The sequence below is a fragment of the Sardina pilchardus genome, chromosome 1, assembly GCF_963854185.1.
Source record: "Sardina pilchardus chromosome 1, fSarPil1.1, whole genome shotgun sequence".
NCBI lineage: Eukaryota > Metazoa > Chordata > Actinopteri > Clupeiformes > Clupeidae > Sardina > Sardina pilchardus.
In genome coordinates, this window is record NC_084994.1 from 50,436,764 (window position 1) to 50,456,114 (window position 19,351).

Genomic DNA, 19,351 nt, shown 5'->3' on the forward strand with positions numbered 1-19,351 from the left:
TCATAGATATGCAACACTTTACAGAACAGGAAGAGGCTTCCAGATGTACTGAGGTGATTTGAATATTCACATAAGTTCAATGAAAGGCAAAATCACTCACCCACGACACAGCTGGCATTTGTTCAGGAGCTTTGTGAAAACTACACAGGCCCCTTACAGCTGATCTTCACAGTTACACTAGCAGTCAGAACTCACAGATAGGTATAGTGTACTTTTGGCTTTGAGTGGCAATTGCTTTAATAACCCTGCTCCACTTTCTATCTTCCCTTCTCCCTGTCATTTCCTGTGAAAGCTCTTGAGACACACATTTCAGTAGCACATAGCTATTTTGAACCTGTCCAGGCTGCTCCATCGACATCTCATTGCCAGTCCACCACCACCACCACCACCACCACCACCACCACCCAGACACCCATTATGAAAAGCACATTTTTTAACTATCCCCCATCTACATCCCACCTCAGATTTTCTAGGCGAAGCGAAAAATCTATGAGGATGTAAACTGGAAAGAAAGAATGGAAGATAGGAAGATAAAGAATTTCGGAGTCAGATTGGCAAGTGACTGTTTGTGTTATCTTTACTAGATCATCAATGCAGCAAAACGCTATTTCAGTGATAGCACTTTAAAGAAATACAATTCACACATTTGCATAATATGAAAAAAGGCTTAAAAAACACTGTCTACCAAGGAGGCTGGGTTCATGGCAGTTATGAATGGTTCTTTGGAAATCTGACAAGCACTGAGTACACACAGAAGTTGAACAGAAAGGAGAATAACATTGGGAACCATCTATTGTCCTGTGGAAGACTTACTTCAACTCCTCTAGTTTCCAAACGTTGCTACATCAATGCCATGTGTTATTTTGCATAAAAGAACAATAGAGGTCTATGTAAACTTGGTCCATAGTGCTAAGTCTAGCGGCTCATTTCACTAGTGGGCAACTTCCGAGAGGTTGCACTGTTCTGGCGTGGGAACTGAAGCTCCGCCCTGCCATTAATGCTCCCATAGTTAGTGACGTTCTGGTTCTGTGGACATGGGTGGCTGTGCTACCCTACAACACTTCTATTTTCAGGCAGTTTAGGTGTAATCAAAGGTCCAGTTTGGTCATCTCAGGATGGTTCTTCAGGTTAAAGGCCTGGCTGGATGAGCCTCTTCTGGTTTGGCTGTGGTGTGGTGCAGTGCGGTGAGATCCACCTCAGGATCTGACATCCATTTGCATCGATGATATATGGTGGTGTCTGGCACAAAAGGTTGCAGGCCCAATGAGAGAGTATGTGGGTGTAGGTGTAGGTGTGTATGCTGCATGTGTGTGTATTGAGTGCACGTGTATGTGTGTGTGTGTGTGTATGTGTATGTGTATGCGTGTGTGTGTGTGTGTGTGTGTGTGTGTGTGTGTGTGTGTGTGTGTGTGTGTGTGTGTGTGTGTGTGTGTGTGTGTGTGTGTGTGTTGTGTGTGTGTGTGTGTGTGTGTGTGTGTATGTGTGTGTGTGTGTGTGTGTGTGTGTGTGTGTGTGTGTGTGTGTGTGTATGTGTGTGTGTGTAAGTAAAACAAAAGTAAGCAGGTGAGGGGTAGTGTTTCAGGTGGGGCCCATGAAGTAGTTCTGTAAAAATCACATACACAAACATTTAGATTTTACATTAGCAGAGGTCTTCAGTGAATCGAGAACAATTCTCAATCTCAGTATCAAACCTGCATATTTCATAGCACCAGAGGTGGGTGGTGACACTTTAAAGATGCATACCTTCTCAGACTTATGTAAGGTGACTTTGTAAACCAGTCATAGACCATTTCAATTGTTAGTCCAGTTGTCTACAAATCACATTTATAAGCAACTTATACAGCCTTACAGTCAGGCGTCCTGAATACAGGACAGTTACAGTATCCCCCATAAATGCACTACACTACAAATGTATTTTCAGCATGAACTACCATAATGCTACTGTACAGTATATACCTCTCTGAATTCAGGGCACAGCTACAGCAGAGCACTCCAGGTACAAGCAGCATGACACAGAGTGTAACCTTTCATTTGACACCAAGATCATGCTTCTAGATAGATGGGTTCTTGTATAGTAAGAGTTTTTTGTAGAGTATGCGTTTTGAGTAACGAAAGGTCGCTTTTGGAATCTTCAAATGGACACTGTGTATGCCCACTCAAATATGGGTCCCAAATAGTCATACTTCATCCTATAGTGATCTACTTTGACATACAGATTCACATGACCTGGTAGCGGGCCTCAGTTGTGTTTCCAAGACACAATAAGTCATGGCGGGTAGGCAGTGTGCAATTTTGAGCAAAATCTCAAAATGGGAGGCGAAGTGCAACGGGTTAACACTGTTTTGTTGATCTTTTTTTAAGCTACTGCGCTGTCAATATGTTAGCAATAGCAACATTTAAATATCTAGCTAGCGTCAGGCTTTTTGTGGTAAATAAAGTCAACTAGGCACGGCTGCTCATTTGTCTATCATCGTATAAAAGTGGTGCGGTCGGTTCGAACTGCTCCGGTTCAACATAGTTTTCAATGGAACAAGTTCAGACAAACTTCCAGCAAATTCTTTGGTCTTTCCTGTTTGTTTCTTTGTCTGTTTACGATCCGATCACAACCAACAACATAACCAACAAATTCTTCGCTCATTTCTCCTTCACATGTGTATTTGTGTTCTTTGGCTTGCATCATTCAACTGAAAAGAGGAACTAAATAAAACTGGCATTGCTCTCTGCACGTGGTCTCTTGAGGTGCAGTAAAGAGAAAAGGGATATACAGTGGTCACCGACGCAATGCATGCCAAGTGTCCTACCTGTGAGGCCGCAGTCATCGGCCGCTGCTGCAGGTGGTGGAGCTGCTGCCAGAGCTGGAGCCGCTGGAGCCGCGGTCCTCGTAGATGGAGATCTCGATCTGACACGCGCCGTTAAAGACCATCAAGGGCTCAGCAGCTCACAGCCACACACAGCACATCCTCACCACAGCACATTTTATAGCATTCAGAATTATGGAGCATGGAGGAAATGATTGCTTTCACAATAAAAGCAATCTAAATCTAAGTTGATTTACTTTTCTGACAGCTTACAGGCATTTTTGGCCATGGTTTGGTGTAGTGATCTGCACTCTCTTTTCTGAAATGTCAAATTGCTGTACAACTGTGATTTACACACATTAGGTCACAATAGGTTCAGATGCATAATTCAGTTGCCACTGTTGTTTCTACTTGTTGCTTTCCCTCACAGTGACCCCAGGGACAGTACAGACATAGTTCTCTGCCCACCAGAGAATTGTGCAGCAGGCAAGAGAGTGGCAATTAAGGCCTAGTATGCATTCACACGTATTCAGTCTTTGGCCACACCTGATCACCTCCCACACATCCAATAATGCACAGGGCAAATACCATCTAAAGGAAACAGCACACCAGAGCTGAACACACTGAATCAGAGCAGCGTGTAAACAAATAGTCAACACAAATAGTAATAACAAATAGTACACATACTGCAGGTCCAAATATGTCCATACAAAAATAAAGATATAAATCTTGTTAGAATTGTGATTATTATTTGAATTTTATTTGTATGTGTTTGTTTTAACTTGACCTGCTCCAAAACACACGGAGACACAAACGCACAAAGGATACAACTCTCATGCCCCTCTCAATGGGGTCTGTGACGAGGAGGCCTCGGGGGGCGTAGATCTTCTCATTCTGCTCCTGGATGTAGCGGGAGATCTTCTTCAGAACCTGCATGGGCACGTCATCACAAAACAAATCACATTAGCATCATGTCAATCATGACTTGTGGGCTTAGAAGAAGCTTGAGTCACTGTTTGATTCTATTCACCTGCTTATTCAGACTGCAAATACATGTTTATTTACATAATGGGGGGCAGCTGAGGCCTACTGGTTAGGGCTTCGAGCTTGTAACCAGAGGGTTGCCGGCTCGATCCCCGACCAGTCCACGGCTGAAGTGTCCTTGAGCAAGACACCTAACCCCTCACTGCTCCCCGAGCACCGCTGTATGAAGGCAGCTCACTGCTCTGGGTTAGTGTGTTCACTGTGTGCTGTGTGTGATCACTAATTCACGGATATAAGCCTGATTTGATTTGATTTGATTTGATGAGAAAGATAACTTCAATGTTACTACAATGTAGTCATTTATAAAGCATTTTCATTCTCCTTTCTGTGATGATTTGTCTAAGATCAAAGCCTCACTTTCTCGTATCTTGTCTCCATGCACAGAAAGATGAGGTAGGCAGTGGTGCAGGCCAAGCAGCCCTCCAGGTAGGACTGCCCTCCAATCTTCTCTGCTTCCGCATAGTAGTTGTTCAGCGTCTTCACAGTGTCTTCAAACAGAGTCCTCTCAATCTGGCCGTCCACACCACAAAAGCAAACACAATAGTCAACATTGGATCTATGCACACACACACACACACACACACACACACACACACACACACAGACACAGACACAGACACAGACACAGACACAGACACACACACACGCACACACACACACACACACACACACACACACACACACACACACACACACACACACTCACCCTGCTCTCCAGCTCAGATGGGAACTTGGTCTGGAACTTGCATATGGTACCTTCAGTGTAGTCTCTCTGGATGAACACCTTGTTGGCCAGCGAGGCGCTGTGTCTCAGCTCCTGCAGATTATGAAACTGCAAGGACAGAAGAAACATGGGGGGGGGGGGCACAGGAGGGGAGAGAGAGAGAGAGAGAGAGAGAGAGAGAGAGAGAATAAGACTCTGTCAAACATTCAGGAAACCGTGATAATGAGCACATTGCTTTGCATGCCCCGGAATATTGTCCTCAAGTCTCCAGCAGAACACGGGAGGTTATTAGAGCTTTGTGTGCGCGTTCCAGATGTGCGCACAGCTGGTGGAGTGAAACTCCAGCGCTCTAATCCTGCAGTGTGTCCTGCAAGTGGAGGGACATCTGGCCATCTGTCTCACAGACGACACAAAGACAAACAATAATGTCTGCCAAGCGTTCCGGTGCACAGCTTTACCCGCAACCAACACTTGGTCCTAGTCCTTCTGCTATAGGGGAAGCACTTACCTATCCATCTAGCCCTCCTCATCACATTAGTCATAACTGACCATACCATAATCATCCAGCAATACAGTATAGTTCCCTCTGTGTTCTTTCTGATGCTTTGTATGGCTTGTCTCTTGTTTCTATTTCATGAGTAACCCACCACTCAACACCCCAACCCCCAGCTGAGAATGCAGGGGCAAAGCAGTCCCTGGCTGTCTTTGCCAACAAAGGCTTGTGTTGACCTCTACTGATGATGTGGGTTTCAAACTGATCCCTGTTTCAAAGCGTGACTGAATAAATCGAGTTGTTGATGCTAATCGGCTCATTAAAAATGAATGCCGTTGTGGAAGTGGAGAACAGACATGTCCCTTTGGATATCCAAATACAATGCTGCCGTGGGTGAATGTCCTCAAAGCACAACCGATCGATAGCGCAAAGACGATACACCAAACAGGCGTGCGGGCACACACACACACTAGCATAAAGATCAGCGAGAATGTGACAACAGTGAATGCCAAACGCAAACCACTTTCTAAGCTGTCAAATAAAATGAAGTCAAATGGGAAATTTGTTACACAGGCTAATAAGTGTGCATGCATGGTTGTGTCCAGAGAATTAACCACATTCACCTATAGCTACTGTACAAGAGGAAGAAAGCTGTTGATATGCCTAAAAGCTAAATCACAAGCAAATGCTTACAGACTCGTGACAGAACGGGAGTTTTGATCTGTCAGCTGCTGTCCGCGGTCCTGAAAGCATCCCTGACCTCCGTACGGCGTTGTTGGTGGATTACCGGCCAGACCGATGGCAATAACAATACGCCGGTAACTGCTTTCACCAAAGGGCTTAGTGGCGCGAGGATTGCCTCTTTATCCTCTCTGATGTCCCACTTGTGTACACTGCTACGTCACCGTCCGCGACATGGCAGACAAGCGGGCCAATGTAGTAGCCTGTAGAGTAGGCTACCGCCACACGTGAGCAGGGATTTTACGAGAATAAAACAGGCAAATAAAAGCAATAATATTATTGATAATAAAAAACGAAAAGGTGTAGGCTTGTTCCAGGAAATTATATACAAAATTCTAGTCTGACGCTGTCGCTGTATGCTTCATCTCTTGAGTCTTCACGTAGCATAGCTTGATGTGATTTTGTGATCCATGATTAAAATCCTAAGAATCAGAATTTGAACACACCCGTGCCGTAGGCTACAGTTAATGGCAAATTAGGATTACCTGCAAATTCATATCTTCACAATTATTAGGTTAGGTATGGCTTGTCCGTTTGTTCGAACAATTAATACACTTGTGGATTAAGATAGCCTACGACATGTAGGTATATCGGCTTTTCTTGAGAAGATGTGCAGCCTACAGAGTAAGGCTATAGTTTTAACCGTGAAGCCCCATTAAACAAGTGTCCTGAATTGAACAGCTAACGTTAACGTTTACTTCTTTTGTTTCTGCAATGCTGTCCAACACACATGGTTCGCCTTGTCATGTCCAAGTCATAATTGCTCCCACCTTCACCACAGGAGCCTAGGATATGCCTTGTAAGTACAGTTCATCGAGCAGTCCTCAACCAACAGGGCCTATATTAAATACAACATGCACGCAATTAGCACCTACCTCTGTCGCCATGTTGCCATCAGTGCGCGGCCGCGGCGAAGAATCTCCCGGTGCTAAAATCCCTTTAGTGGGACACGCATAGCTCGCGTGAGGGAGGGGTAGGTTTGTTGGGTGGAGATGACGGCTGGCGTGGGGGTGGATAGGCAATCTGACCGTAGGCTAGTGCAGGGTGGGATTTTATGACAAGATTCCTGAATGGCACACGGAGATAAACTCATATGATTCTACGCGCAGATTTCCATTTAATCTTTCATCATCTTGGTTCAGTGAAGTGACTTGACCAAATCTGACCTCCCTTTATCAAGGAAGGAGCACGAGCACCTGTCAGGGACTCTGAAGTGCAGACTCAGACATCATTTTAAGAACTCAAACAAATGTGTTAATATCGAGTACAGTATATTTATTGGTGGAATGTCACAGCATTTAAGATAAACCGCACTGCTATATATTAGAGATTTCTAAAACCTTTCATAAAATAAGACAAATACAGTAAAATTACTCAACAGACTTGATTGTAGGCTAGGGCCACAGAGGTACTGCAAAAAGTTAAATACATTCGCATATTCATGGATTTGTTAACAATATTCCCTCAAATCCATCTATCAGATTGGGTACATCTCTGCTGAGCAAATTTGGGTGGAGGATATTGTTTAAGAAAGCTGTCCACACTCTTTCAAATGTCTTCCCTGTTTCAACCAATAAATTAAATCTGTCATTTTTCAAAAGAATGTGAAATCACTTCTTGTATCTGTGCCAAAAGCTAGCTAATGCACCCAGACATGCTTGGCAGATGAATCTGGGAAAAAAGGCCATGCACCTGAATCATGATGGAGGGTCAGCAATTTAATGCTATGATGAGGTCATCTCAAATGGCTCATCCCTACACAGCATACCCAACAATAAACCATCCACGATGAAATTAACCATTTTGTGAATGTGTAGTGTGTGAGGCTAGCAAGTGGAACTTCAGAACATTGGGTGGAGATCATCTGGAGAAGCAGTCATAGGGTATAGGAGTACAGTACCACAAGCTGACCCTTCCCATCCTCCAGTATTTCAGACACATTCAGTATATTAGCCATAGCACACAAGCAAACTTGACCTTCTCCATTATGGGGGGGGGGGGGGGGGGGGGGGGGGGTGTAACAATCCCTCATGGTGATTTTTATCACACCAGGGTCAGGAGTAGGGACACTCTCAGAGCTACAAATGCCGTAGCAGCGCTGCTCACAATTACTTTGATGGTGCGAGCTCTGCTTGAGCTCAGATGAGTGACGGAGGCTGCAGCAGAAATGGAGCCATAGTCTGAGTAACAGTGTGAGCACGATACAGTACGAAATCCCTCTGGCCTCAGCAGCGTGGAGGAGGAAGTTGTTGGGGACGTCTTCTGCGCGAGGCACGGATCCTCAGGCTCATCCAAAAGTGGGGAGGCCAAAGCCATGCTTCCACAAGGAGGTAAATGGTGGGATTAATAGGAAGTCAGAAAAGAGGTCCTGTGTTTCATTCCTTCTTGCTCAGGTACATATTACATGCAGCACAAACAAACACGGTCTCCCTCTGGGCTTCGGGTGCTGCACCAAATGGAACATAAAAAAAAAGAAAGGAAAAAGGTTAGCAATCGGACAAAGAGAACTGAATGATTGCAAGTCGGAAGTGGTTGTTTGTGTAGCTTTGTAACTTGGCTTCAAATCTTACCTGTGGCTCCCATGCTGGATTTGAGCACCTTGTACGAGCAACATCGTGAACAGAAGCTATTTCCACAGTTACTGCAATTTTTCTGTCGCATGGACAAAAATTGGGCAATTTTACAATACATCACAGAAAATGTTAACGTTAAAAATTCAGGTCAAACGAAACATTTGTTAAAAATAGAAAACCTTACCCGTTTTTTCAAAACCGAAAACACGGCATTGCAATATGAGCAATTACCTAGAGATGTCCACAGAAAGCAGGAAAGAGAATGAGAAAGAAAAATCACTTATGTTGTCAAGGCCATTTCCCAAAGGTCATAATCAATGGAGACGGGCACAGGAGTGCGCCACTCTCAGAGTAAGAACGAGAGAGCAGACGGCTCTGACCTGCAGGGTGGGTAGGATAACGCTTGCGCAGTTTCTCTGTCAGTTTGGACACTTTGCTGCGGATGGGCTCATTTCTGCTCAACAGTCCATTATCTGAGAGGGTGTCGTAGTCAGGAGTGCCTATTGTCACCTCATCGTCATCCTGGTTGAGAAAGAGGGAAGAGAGAGAGAGAAATAAGAATACTAACAACCATATATAATGCCGATGTACAAGATGACCTGATCCATTCTTTGGCAATGAGGGGGAGCACATGCCATAAGAAAGATGATCAAAAAAGACAAGAGACTTTTGATGAGACATCATGGTGTCTCATCAGACCATTCATTCAGCTCTGTGGGCAGCCAGCCGATTGGACCACCAATGGAACACATTAGCACTAGCAACCATTGCATGCTACTTCACCTACGCGTCACATCTTTTGTCGAACAATGGGTCATTTCAAATGAGTGATGCTCTGTTAACACCTTGTAGCTTACCACAAACTACAAAGCGTTTCTATATTAAAAAAAACTTAGATAAACAATGTCTTTTCATTCACAATACAAATATTAGCTCTAGAAAAGTCATGCTAATAAATGAGCAATATAGCAAAAACAGTATTGTATAACTATTTGGACTACTGAGGACTGCTAATCTATTTAACATTCATGCCACTGCAACAACCATACATGCACTACCATGCCAACACACATCACATGTACTACTACTGCACAGTTTTAACAGATCTACCTACCAATAGATGTTATTGCATGCAAACAAACAATTACTCTAATGTCATTCATGCATACTTATGCATGACTATTCAAGATCCAGTGCAGCATTCTCAACATAGTCTTTTAGTGCACAGCTTAAGTGTGCAATCTTAAATGTGTTGTTTTCTTTTAGGGAGTTCTACTGTTCATATAAACATACTATATATGAAACCTTTTGTCCGACTTTGTCTATCAAGTCTTTGAAATGCCCTCAAGGTTTAGCTCTGACTTGGTGAAAAGTGGTGAAGGACTCATTCACTGGTTCACACAGGCAGAGACTATGAGGGGACAGAGGATGCCCTCACTTACCACTAGAGCCAGAGGGGTCTCCTGAGCGTGCGTGACAATAAGAGGGAATGACACACAGAATGAAAGGCTGGTGTTGGTCTCCATCCTTGTCTGCACTCAGGAAAATGACCAGTTCAAATGCTAACAGCTGGCCCACCAGTAACCATGACGAGCACACACACGGACCCACAAACATCGACAGATACACAGACACTTACTAATGTTTGCATATTAGTACGGTAACTATGGTAACTACTATGAGGAAACAGGGCCTGATTAAAGGCCTGCTGTAGTGAGAGAGAGTGACAACCACACACACACACACACACACCACTCAGGAGGACTGCCTGCCAACCTGCTGAGGTCCAACACAGGGACAGCAACCCAGTGTGTTCCTCAGTGGGCTGGCAGTGCAGAGTCAGACTCCTGTGCTGTGCAGAGCCAGCCGCTCTGCCTCCAGCAGCTCCACGTACACTACGATGCCCCTGCAGTTCCCCGCTAGAGCGCCCCCTGCAGTCTTCTCTACGCACTGCGTCACAGCCTGAGCCTCAAATACTGTTGGAAATAACAGCAGAGCGTCGTGGAGCGTGTGGAGGCCAAGGCAGCTGGTTCTGTAGAAAGGAGCGATGTTCCTGGTATGGTGTAGGATCACTCTGGCCCACTAAGGGGAGCTACTCACCGGCAGCAGGGACGTTTGATGCTCCTTAGGCAGTGAGATGGTAAAGAGAGAGGACTAAATCAGACAGGAGGAAAGCCAGGTTACAGAGGAGCAGAGGCCGTCTGTCTGTCAGTTAGAAGGCGGCACTCACTGTATGTGTAGCAGAGTTGAGTGGAAAGACAGGAAAGATACAAGATATACTGAGGACAGGTGAACTGGGGGGGGGGGGGGGGGGGGTATGGCCATACCTCAATGGCATCTTTAAACTCATCATCAGGCTCTGCCTCTTCCGCCTCCTCAATGCTGGCAGGAGAAAGGTCCTAAACAGCACGTTTTGAGAGTTAGATTAGCCTTTTTATGTTTTTATCCACCTTCCAGGAGAGACTGAGGTGTTTTCTGTGGGAGCAGTGGGAGTAAAGGGGCCGTTCACACCAGGAACTACAACTGTAACCATAAAAGCGTCCACACTGACTAGCGATCAGGACATTGTCTCCTCATGTTGATGAATGTGATGGCTACAATTTCATGGATTCTGATCGGATTTCAGCTTTAAATCGCTCTCCAAATCACTCTGAAAGCGATCCCCAACAATATAATTCATTATCATTTTAGTTTATGTGTAAACGTCGTCATTCATATTAGCTATTAGAGGTCGATCGATATTTTTTGGCTGTGATTGTTACAATCATTTTTCTTGGTGTGAAAGGGCGTTAACAGAAAAAAGTGACTGATTTCACACTCCCAGAAAGAAAGAAATAACTTATCCACAATCCAAAGCACAAGAAACAATCAAGAGGTTTAGGCCAAATTATGGAAAATCTGTGTGGTTCTCAATATGTTTTCTGAATTATTCTTAATTGACTGTTGCTGATATATATATATATATATTGTATTCCCCATTAAAAGTTAAATACGGTAGATATTGTATTTATGTTTTAATGGGGCACTCAAAATATGCATTAGACTACAACAGAGCTTCCCATTTCATCCTCAATAACAGAAGAAAAGAGTAATGTGTAATAGGCCTGGTGTAGTGTAGTGTAGTCCGGCATCTGTATCCTGAGTGCGTGAGAATTGCGTCATCAACGTGGCAGTCGGGGTTGTCGTGTGCCACCCAACAATTTTGACCGCACTTCCTCAACGAGCGCAAACGTGTACAGAGAACATACCACCTGCCTAATACTGGGGTACTGTGGACTGACGCTATGTTGTATGTTGTACTCAGCAATAAACAGATTCCCTACGGGAACCATAAAATACCTAACTGAAAAACAGAAATACATGAAAAAAATAGTTCCTCTCTCCATGATTCGAGAAATAACATTCCATGTTCCTTCACGCAGAACAGAGGGGGAACCAACATTCTGCCCTACCTCCAGGCTGGTGGGAGTTGGGGTTTGCTCTGGTAAGGAGGTGGGCTCAGCTTCTCTGACCTCAGCCTCCCTCTCTGCTGACTGACTCGGGCTGGGGTTCAGCAGCGACTTCACATTCAGCAGGACTGCAGAGGTGGGACAACGTTCAGCGTTAACAACAAGACACGGTGGTGGGTCTATGGTGAGTGTGAGGTGTCTGAGGGAGGTGTGTAGTGTACCTCTGCAGAATTCCCTGTTCCACAGGAAGAGGATGCTGTTGACCAGAGCCAGGACCCAGCCCACTGGCATGATGTACAGTAGACAGACAGTCACCAGGAGGCCACCGTAGAACCTATACATTGAGGGGAAAGGGAGAAATGATATAGAGTAGACACTGTATTTTAAAGAAACAGCCACACGTTTCACATTGTTCCACCAGCTTATCTGCTAATGGGCCCATGTTAGTCATGGGTTGCCCATGGGTATTCTACTGTGGTGGTCATTTGATACATAAAGGATCAAATTGGATCCAAAGTCAATTTGTCTCAGATGGGCTATCCCATTTGCATTCCCATACTTGTTACCTCCTTATTTGTAGTAGAGTTGCCTTTAACTCTGCCCAAGTGAGCATTATGATTGACATGAAACGTCAGAGTATGAAGTCAATGATTAATTACCTCCAAAAAACAACAACAGCTTGCTCAAATATTTGAAAGTTCAGAATGACTCATCAACATGAACCCTACACAATGGATGTCCATCAGCCATGACTCATGAATAAGTGTCCAACACTGCCAGTAAAAAATGACCCGCCCAGTGTGTTTCAGAGTGTGTAACGCCATGATGTGTGTACGTGTGCCCATATCAGTGTGTTTCAGAGTGTGTAACGCCATGATGTGTGTACGTGTGCCCATATCAGTGTGTTTCAGAGTGTGTAACGCCATGATGTGTGTACGTGTGCCCTTACAGTATCAGTATGTTTCAGAGTGTGTAACGCCATTATTTGTGTACGTGTGTGCATATCAGAGTGTGTAACGCCATGATGTGTGTAAGCGTGTGCATGTGTGTGTAACGCCATGATGTGTGTAAGTGTGTGCAAATCAGTGTGTGTAACGCCATGATGTGTGTAAGTGTGTGCATATCATATCAGTGTGTGTAACGCCATGATGTGTGTAAGTGTGTGCATATCAGTGTGTGTAACGCCATGATGTGTGTGCATGTGTGCGTTGCTCCCTCTTTACTCACATGGAGGAGACTGCGTGGCTCTCCCAGTACAGCACTTTGTACACAGACTCAGCAGACACACAGGCCTGGCTCAACAGGTCATCTAGACTCTTCAGCCTTGATCAAAGAAACACAGAGCATTTATAAAGGACACTGTATTCCAGGGGAAATCAATACTGCCATCCAAGAGGCAGAGATTAGAACTAGTTTGAATCTGTCTGCATCTAGTCATTCATTCCATCCTCCCGCACATTGTGTGGCTCTCAAACTCTCATCCCCACCGATCTATAACTAACACTGGATAGACTATCCCATTTTTGCCACCCCATCATTCTTTATCTAGATCAGTGAGGATGAGGATCGAGGAAGGAAGGCTGCATAAAACACCAAATGAGAGGCACCCATTGACTACTCACAGGCCCTTGACCTCCAGCATGGCCTCCTGCTTGGTGAGGTGGACCGTCTGCAGGTCCCTGCGCTGGACAGCGTGCTGCTTTTTCCTCTGGAGGTCCGTGTCACTGGTGATGGCCTGACATCTCTCCCCGATGTAGCCCAGCGCAGCAGGGGTGGACACGCCCATGAGGCAGAGAGAGAACCAGGCCACTGACAACGGAGAACGGGACAACACTCAACACGTGCACACGTCTGTTCCTCCTCTGGATAAGACCTACCATTCTACCGTCCAGAATTAAACATATTGTACAGACAAGCTGAATTGTACACATTGTGTTAGTAGACAAGTTTGGCCCTCACCTTCACTGAGAGTGATGAAGAGGATGTTGAGCAGGATACAGCAGAGCAAGGAGAAGAGAGGCATCTTCCATCTGCAGGCACACACACTGATTAACAAGTAGCAACGGAAGAGATTTCTTGCACCATACTGCATTTCATAACGGGGTCATCCCCAAGTACACACGTGATGTTCCAAACTGGTCACATATATCCAAAACTCATAAAACCTCTCCTCACCCGAGTACATAACGCACCACCTCCACACCATCTTTGATGGGCTCCAAGTAGATTGCAATCCTCTTGTAGGAGACCACCATATTGAGCAGGTCAAAGGTGACTGGCCGCGGACATCCAGGCTCAGAGGTCTCTGCGGTGGCTGTATCCCTTGAGGAGACCTGGGAGAGCTCACCTCTCTCCCCCTGGCCCTGCGGGGACTCCTGAAGGCCCGCTGTCACGGTAGGCTGCATCCTTTCCAACGACTGAATGGAGGGCACACTGCAAAAGAGAGAGACACATGTAACATAGCACTATAATAGCGTCATGTCAATCCACTTGTCGACTTTTAGGCCAGCTCTACTCTTACAATAAGCCAGCCAGCACGTTAGCTGAACTACATTTAGCCAATTCACGTTACAACAAAACACATTTCCATTTCAACAAACTAATGCAGTTTACATATTCACTTCAGAGTCTTACTGCTTCGATCTTGACAATGTAATCGGTCTTGAATGTGGACTTTTCATGTGAAATAGCTGACGTATGCTGAATGTTGTGTTTTGTTATCGAAGCAAGCAGTTGGCCACACGCACCGATTAAAAGCGACACCTCTCACACACATTAACACTGTGTGCGTAGTGCAGATTTACTCACCAAGTTGTATTATACTCGAAGGCAGCCTTCTTTTTAAAAAATGACACTTGTCCGTCTGATTTTCAGCTATAGCGATATCTTCCTGTTAAAGTCTGTCTTCCTCAATTGAGATTACTTCCGCTTACGCTTTGTTTCAGACCAGCGTGTATATCTCAGAGCGTGTGATGAGAACAGGACAGCAACAGATTGCCGAAAGAGACGATTCAAGCAGGCTGTTTCTGCCAGAGCCTCCTGCTGGACACATGCAGCATTGATCGTGTCGTCAAAATGTTTTCACATAGGAAGAGTTATAGAGCTAAAGAGATGCAACATAGTTTTTGTGTTCATGTTATGTTTATGGTGTAGCCTCAACTGGCAGAGATATCTGTGTAGCTTGCAGCAAGGCTGCTGACCATGGTCCTGAAATGTGAAGCAGACAGTGGAGGTAGACCTAAATCCCTACCTCACCACTTCAAGTGAGAGGGCAGTCCCAACCAACAAATAGCTCAGAGTTTCTTGTCCAAATTCAACCATGCAGGTTTTAACTAAAGACTAAATAGAAAACTTCCGCTAATGTCGGCATGCATGCAAGTTTGATGCCCAAACAAATGTGTTGGTTTACAAGAAGACTGGAATGTCTCCTACCTTCCCATTTTAATTCCACACAACTTTGCAAACTTCATTACACAGACTGTGTTTAGTAGTCAATAGCTTGCCACAATTCCTTACATTTTACATTCTTACTATACCCATCTGCAAGTACCCAGGACATAAATTATATTAGCCATTCAGTTAAAGGAGAGAGAAGTACCATTAGTGTTCACACTCCCCTGGACCAGGAACTAAGTTCAGTTTGGACGAGAATTTGGACTAGGAACTAAGTTCAGTTTGTCTCAAAATGTGAATGCACATGCACAATATCTATGCAGAGCCATGTAGATAGGAAGTTACATCACTTAAGGTACTGTCAACAGCCAGTGATAATGCAGGATCATCTCAGTTCATCAGAATACAGGAATGCAACAACCACTAAGATCGCAGGATTCAGAAAGCCAATCAAATCGCACAATAGATAGATAATATATAATTATATCCTCTGATCTATTTGTCATAAGATAAAAAAAATACATGTATGTATTATACTTATTATACTGTACATATACTATTTCAGATTAGCCCCATTTATTGTAACAAAACAAGTTGTTGAGTTCAAGAAAATATGAGAGTTACAGTATGTGTGCTGATTCCGTGAGAGGCGCGCGCACACACACACACACACACACACACACACACACACACACACACACACACACACACACACACACACACACACACACACACACACACACACACACACACACACACACACACACACACACACACAATTTCAAATTAATTTTGGAATGTGATATCACTTCTCCGTCCCGGGGTATAATTTCTCATGTCTGTCACTGAAGTGTGTGGGCTAATATACAAATATGTGTGGGTGACAAACAAATTAGCAGTGAATCAAAAGTGCAAAATGTCGAGCCAAAAAAAAGCTTTCACCACAAAGTAGTCCAACCAGTTACTAGCAGAACCAGTAGGCTAGTCCTCTATGCACGATGGATCCTGAACAAACAAAACACCTACAAATGGAATCACAGGAATCTAGAAAGATATGTTTATGCTCCTCCACCATGGCTGAGATTACACAACATACACAACAAAATACATACGCCTCAAAAGATTAAGTTAAACATTTAATCTGGGTTATTTAGAATGATATGAGAGAGCTGTTCTGTGGTAGGCTATGCAATGCATTGCCATTATTACACTGCACATAACATATTCTCTCTCTCTGGTTCTCAGTTTGGTACATTTCAATTACTTAGGCCTAGTTTATGTGTGGATAAACAATAAACATACATCACTGATCTACAGAATTTGCATGGTCTTCTGGATGATGACATCTCAATTGACGTCAATTCAAGATTACACCGTGGGCCACTAAACAAACTTCATCCCAAGGTTGTGTTGCGAGGACGTCGCCTTTCGCAGACTGTAATTGGCCCAAAGCTGTGCACTCGGTGTAATGGGCGGAGCTCCTGTTGGTAGTATAAAGCCTATCCCGTTCAGGCTACTGAATGTGTCATTAACATGTATTGCAGACTGTGTACTTGTGGTTGTCCGAATAGATAACATGCGAAGTTGCAATGGTGGATAACATTGGTCACCGACGTATCCAAAACCTTGATGCTTGCTTCATGGAATGGCAATACGTGAGTAGCCTCTTACATTACGTTCCCTAGCACTGAGCTGTCTCTGCTCTTTGTAGGCCAGCCTACTGTACATTCGAAAAGCGATGGCAGAGACGCAGACTTTGTCTTGGCCTGCGTCTGTACAACGCTGAACTGCAGTAAGACAGCAGACTTTGTTTAAGTTCTAAACTACCAAAACGAAACAAACAAAGTTTCTTTGTGTGTTGCAAACGAGTAAAAAAAAAGCGCACAGAAAAACCAGTGACGTAGTTTGCGTGCGTCATTGTATGCGCTCAGAAAGAGTCTGACACGAGATGCAGGCCTGTTCTACATCTGTGTATTAGTGTAAAGGCAAAGTAGATTAAACCTAATCTATCTGAAGATGTGTCAGTGTGTCATTGTCGATTCACGAACAACTTCCTTGGTTGTCTACGAAATAACATGCCATTCTCATGAGAAATGTCTGAGTAAAAGGGGAAACAAACATTAATTGGGGCGTCTGTTCTTAGTAGGTTAAATCCTAAAGTTAAGCCCTCTTGCAAAACATTTCACTTTCAATAAACGCCTATCCTCTTATTTGCTCGTGTAGAACAATTAGTGAAGAAAAATATGTTAAACTCTTCAGAAGTCCTTGATGCCATAAAATGAACTACTTGAAAAATATTCATCTGCGAGTTTATATAGCATGATATTTTCAAAACAATCACTAACAATAGATGAGTGAATTTATAGTAGAATATGTAGGTATGTTATCCACCTTTTATACCAAAATAAACAATCTATCAGTAATTAAAACTGTTTTGTTCAGTGATAATGCCATCTGACTAGTCAAGGCTTTTTCTGTTTTTTTTTCTACTCAGTAGAGCCTTTCTTGCAGTCTGATCCACTGGTGTTGCTTACACCATCACAATAACCTTTGACTGTGTGAGCACCGGATATCATGGAGGACCTGGCTTCTCCCTCTGTCCTACCAGGACCATCCCACGTCCCGTGCTGGCAGCCCACGGAGCGTCAGATCCGCAAAACTGGCACCCACGACATCTTCCAAGGAGTGAACCTGCGGCAGCTGCGTCGCCTGTTCCAGGCTGCAGGGGAGCAGGACGCCGAGCAGCGGGCCAGGATGGTGTGGAGAGGAGGCCGCAGGACCCACACAGGAGATCCGGAAGAGGACGACGTGCGGGCGGAGGTGGAAATCGGCTTAGCCCAGGCCCTGGTGGGCCTCCGTGTCCGTGCACGCACCAAAAGTGGCATAAGAGCGGAGGGTCACCGGGATGGACACAGAAGGCCTAGACCTTCAACACAACACCGGTTAGAGAACTCTTCTGCCCTTTTTTCATTTATTTAAATGTAACTGCTCTGTTTCCTCAACGTTTCTCCCGGTCATTTGAGCTATGAAAGGCGTCTCTGTTCAAAACAGTTTTACCTCATCTCACATGACCAGTAGTCTGTAAATGTTATTAATTGATGTATGAAATGGTCACGTTTGTTCACGGTCACTTTGGTTCCTATGAATCGGTTTCCAGGAGCGGCGATGTCTCAGCCAGACAGCCTGTCGACGTTCTAGACGCCGACACTGAGGCAGGACTCGGTGGAGAACTGGAGCCGGCGAGCAGCGCGGAGGGGCCGGCCATCGCACTGAGGGACACGGAGATGGACGAGATCTCCAACCGGACCGGCGCCAGAGAGAAGGATCCCCAGCGCCACCTTCACAGGATCCGCCACTGAGACGGGATTACACTGGAAACTGGGACAGTGGCACTGGAGCCCATTCTCCATCAGCTTCAACCCACACTACTGCGTCTGTTACCAAAGCCATGCTGATAGAGACTGATAGTCATGCAGGCACTGGCGACGCTGGAGGAATGGGATCGAGTTTCTGTTTACTTGAACTGAGACATACAGTACTACTTCGCCTCATTCCTCACCGTATAACTTACATTTATGGGTGCCAATGTGGCCTAACTAGGTTTTACTTCAATTCAGTGCTGAAACTGATCTATTAAACTTGAAACACGCGCACACACACACACACACACACACACTTACTTAAGTCTTATCTAAGCTTTGTGAAACTCTTGCTGGTGTGTCAGTCGAGTTTCTCAGTATGAGGAGTAGGCGAGGAGCTCTGTGCTCTGAATGTATGAATGTGCAATGTCAACATTAACATGACTGGGGGCCATAATTTGAATGATGAGCAAAATGCAAAGTCTTAAGGCTAACAAAAGCTCATTTACTAACTAGACAACATCTATTGGTTACTTTACCATCATGGGCGAAACATTGAAGCTGTAACCTTGATCAGCTCAATACTCCCAAATGCCACACAAGAGACTTTGCACTTTGCCCGCCAAATCAATGAAGGTGCTATGTCTTCTAGCCCCCTCACACTAAGCACTACGTACTGCATGCAAAAATACCCAAATGATTAGGTACTGGACCTCATGAAGTTCTAATAATGCGTATTGTGATGAAACATTAAATGAATACAAAACCGAGCCAGCA

General features: G+C 44.6%; 3 protein-coding genes across 8 annotated transcripts; 1 reads left to right on the top strand and 2 right to left on the bottom strand.

The window, feature by feature from the left end:
* Positions 1–551: 551 nt before the first annotated feature.
* golga7ba (golgin A7 family, member Ba) lies at positions 552–6,714 on the bottom strand. Of its 2 annotated transcripts, none has more exons than XM_062536454.1 (6): positions 6,676–6,714; positions 4,549–4,674; positions 4,200–4,352; positions 3,627–3,728; positions 2,802–2,899; positions 552–1,602 (listed from the first exon to the last, which is right to left on the bottom strand). In XM_062536454.1, the coding sequence occupies exons 1-5, from the start codon at positions 6,685–6,687 to the stop codon at positions 2,816–2,818; spliced, it is 477 nt and encodes a 158-aa protein (XP_062392438.1). In that variant the 5' UTR covers positions 6,688–6,714; the 3' UTR covers positions 552–1,602; positions 2,802–2,815. The 2 variants fall into 2 exon arrangements, with proteins under 2 accessions (XP_062392438.1, XP_062392429.1); XM_062536445.1 differs by lacking the exon at positions 6,676–6,714 and adding an exon at positions 5,753–5,888.
* Positions 6,715–7,060: 346 nt separating this feature from the next.
* On the bottom strand, positions 7,061–14,750 carry zfyve27 (zinc finger, FYVE domain containing 27). Of its 4 annotated transcripts, XM_062548564.1 has the most exons (14): positions 14,631–14,750; positions 13,998–14,255; positions 13,782–13,852; positions 13,445–13,631; positions 13,050–13,145; positions 12,044–12,156; positions 11,826–11,950; positions 10,701–10,772; positions 10,474–10,527; positions 9,816–9,836; positions 8,754–8,895; positions 8,558–8,604; positions 8,371–8,452; positions 7,061–8,246 (listed from the first exon to the last, which is right to left on the bottom strand). In XM_062548564.1, exons 2-14 carry the CDS (start codon positions 14,225–14,227, stop codon positions 8,176–8,178), a joined length of 1,311 nt encoding a protein of 436 aa, XP_062404548.1. In that variant the 5' UTR covers positions 14,228–14,255; positions 14,631–14,750; the 3' UTR covers positions 7,061–8,175. The 4 variants fall into 4 exon arrangements, with proteins under 4 accessions (XP_062404548.1, XP_062404556.1, XP_062404564.1 ...); XM_062548572.1 differs by lacking the exon at positions 9,816–9,836 and having other exon boundaries at positions 13,998–14,239; positions 14,631–14,735; XM_062548580.1 differs by lacking the exons at positions 9,816–9,836; positions 10,474–10,527 and having other exon boundaries at positions 13,998–14,239; positions 14,631–14,735.
* Positions 14,751–16,724: 1,974 nt separating this feature from the next.
* On the top strand, positions 16,725–19,344 carry avpi1 (arginine vasopressin induced 1). Of its 2 annotated transcripts, none has more exons than XM_062548615.1 (3): positions 16,725–16,870; positions 17,710–18,157; positions 18,373–19,344. In XM_062548615.1, exons 2-3 carry the CDS (start codon positions 17,790–17,792, stop codon positions 18,572–18,574), a joined length of 570 nt encoding a protein of 189 aa, XP_062404599.1. In that variant the 5' UTR covers positions 16,725–16,870; positions 17,710–17,789; the 3' UTR covers positions 18,575–19,344. The 2 variants fall into 2 exon arrangements, with proteins under 2 accessions (XP_062404599.1, XP_062404608.1); XM_062548624.1 differs by having other exon boundaries at positions 17,713–18,157.
* The last annotated feature ends 7 nt before the right edge of the window (positions 19,345–19,351 follow it).

What these genes read in the sequence shown, in the direction of transcription:
- avpi1 (XM_062548615.1), top strand. Translation starts at nt 17,790, where the DNA reads ATGGAGGACCTGGCTTCTCCCTCTGTCCTACCAGGACCATCCCACGTC. An exon ending in AGACCTTCAACACAACACCG is followed by an intron (nt 18,158 to 18,372) that starts GTTAGAGAACTC and finishes ATCGGTTTCCAG; the next exon opens with GAGCGGCGATGTCTCAGCCA.
- golga7ba (XM_062536445.1), bottom strand. Translation starts at nt 5,812, where the DNA reads ATGCTTTCAGGACCGCGGACAGCAGCTGACAGATCAAAACTCCCGTTC. An exon ending in TCCCGTTCTGTCACGAGTCT is followed by an intron (nt 4,675 to 5,752) that starts GTAAGCATTTGC and finishes CTGTCCTTGCAG; the next exon opens with TTTCATAATCTGCAGGAGCT. An exon ending in TGGAGACAAGATACGAGAAA is followed by an intron (nt 3,729 to 4,199) that starts GTGAGGCTTTGA and finishes GTGCCCATGCAG; the next exon opens with GTTCTGAAGAAGATCTCCCG.
- zfyve27 (XM_062548564.1), bottom strand. Translation starts at nt 14,227, where the DNA reads ATGCAGCCTACCGTGACAGCGGGCCTTCAGGAGTCCCCGCAGGGCCAG. An exon ending in ATGCTGGAGGTCAAGGGCCT is followed by an intron (nt 13,146 to 13,444) that starts GTGAGTAGTCAA and finishes TCTTTGATCAAG; the next exon opens with GCTGAAGAGTCTAGATGACC. An exon ending in AGTTTAAAGATGCCATTGAG is followed by an intron (nt 10,528 to 10,700) that starts GTATGGCCATAC and finishes TGTCTGATTTAG; the next exon opens with TCCTCTCTCTTTACCATCTC.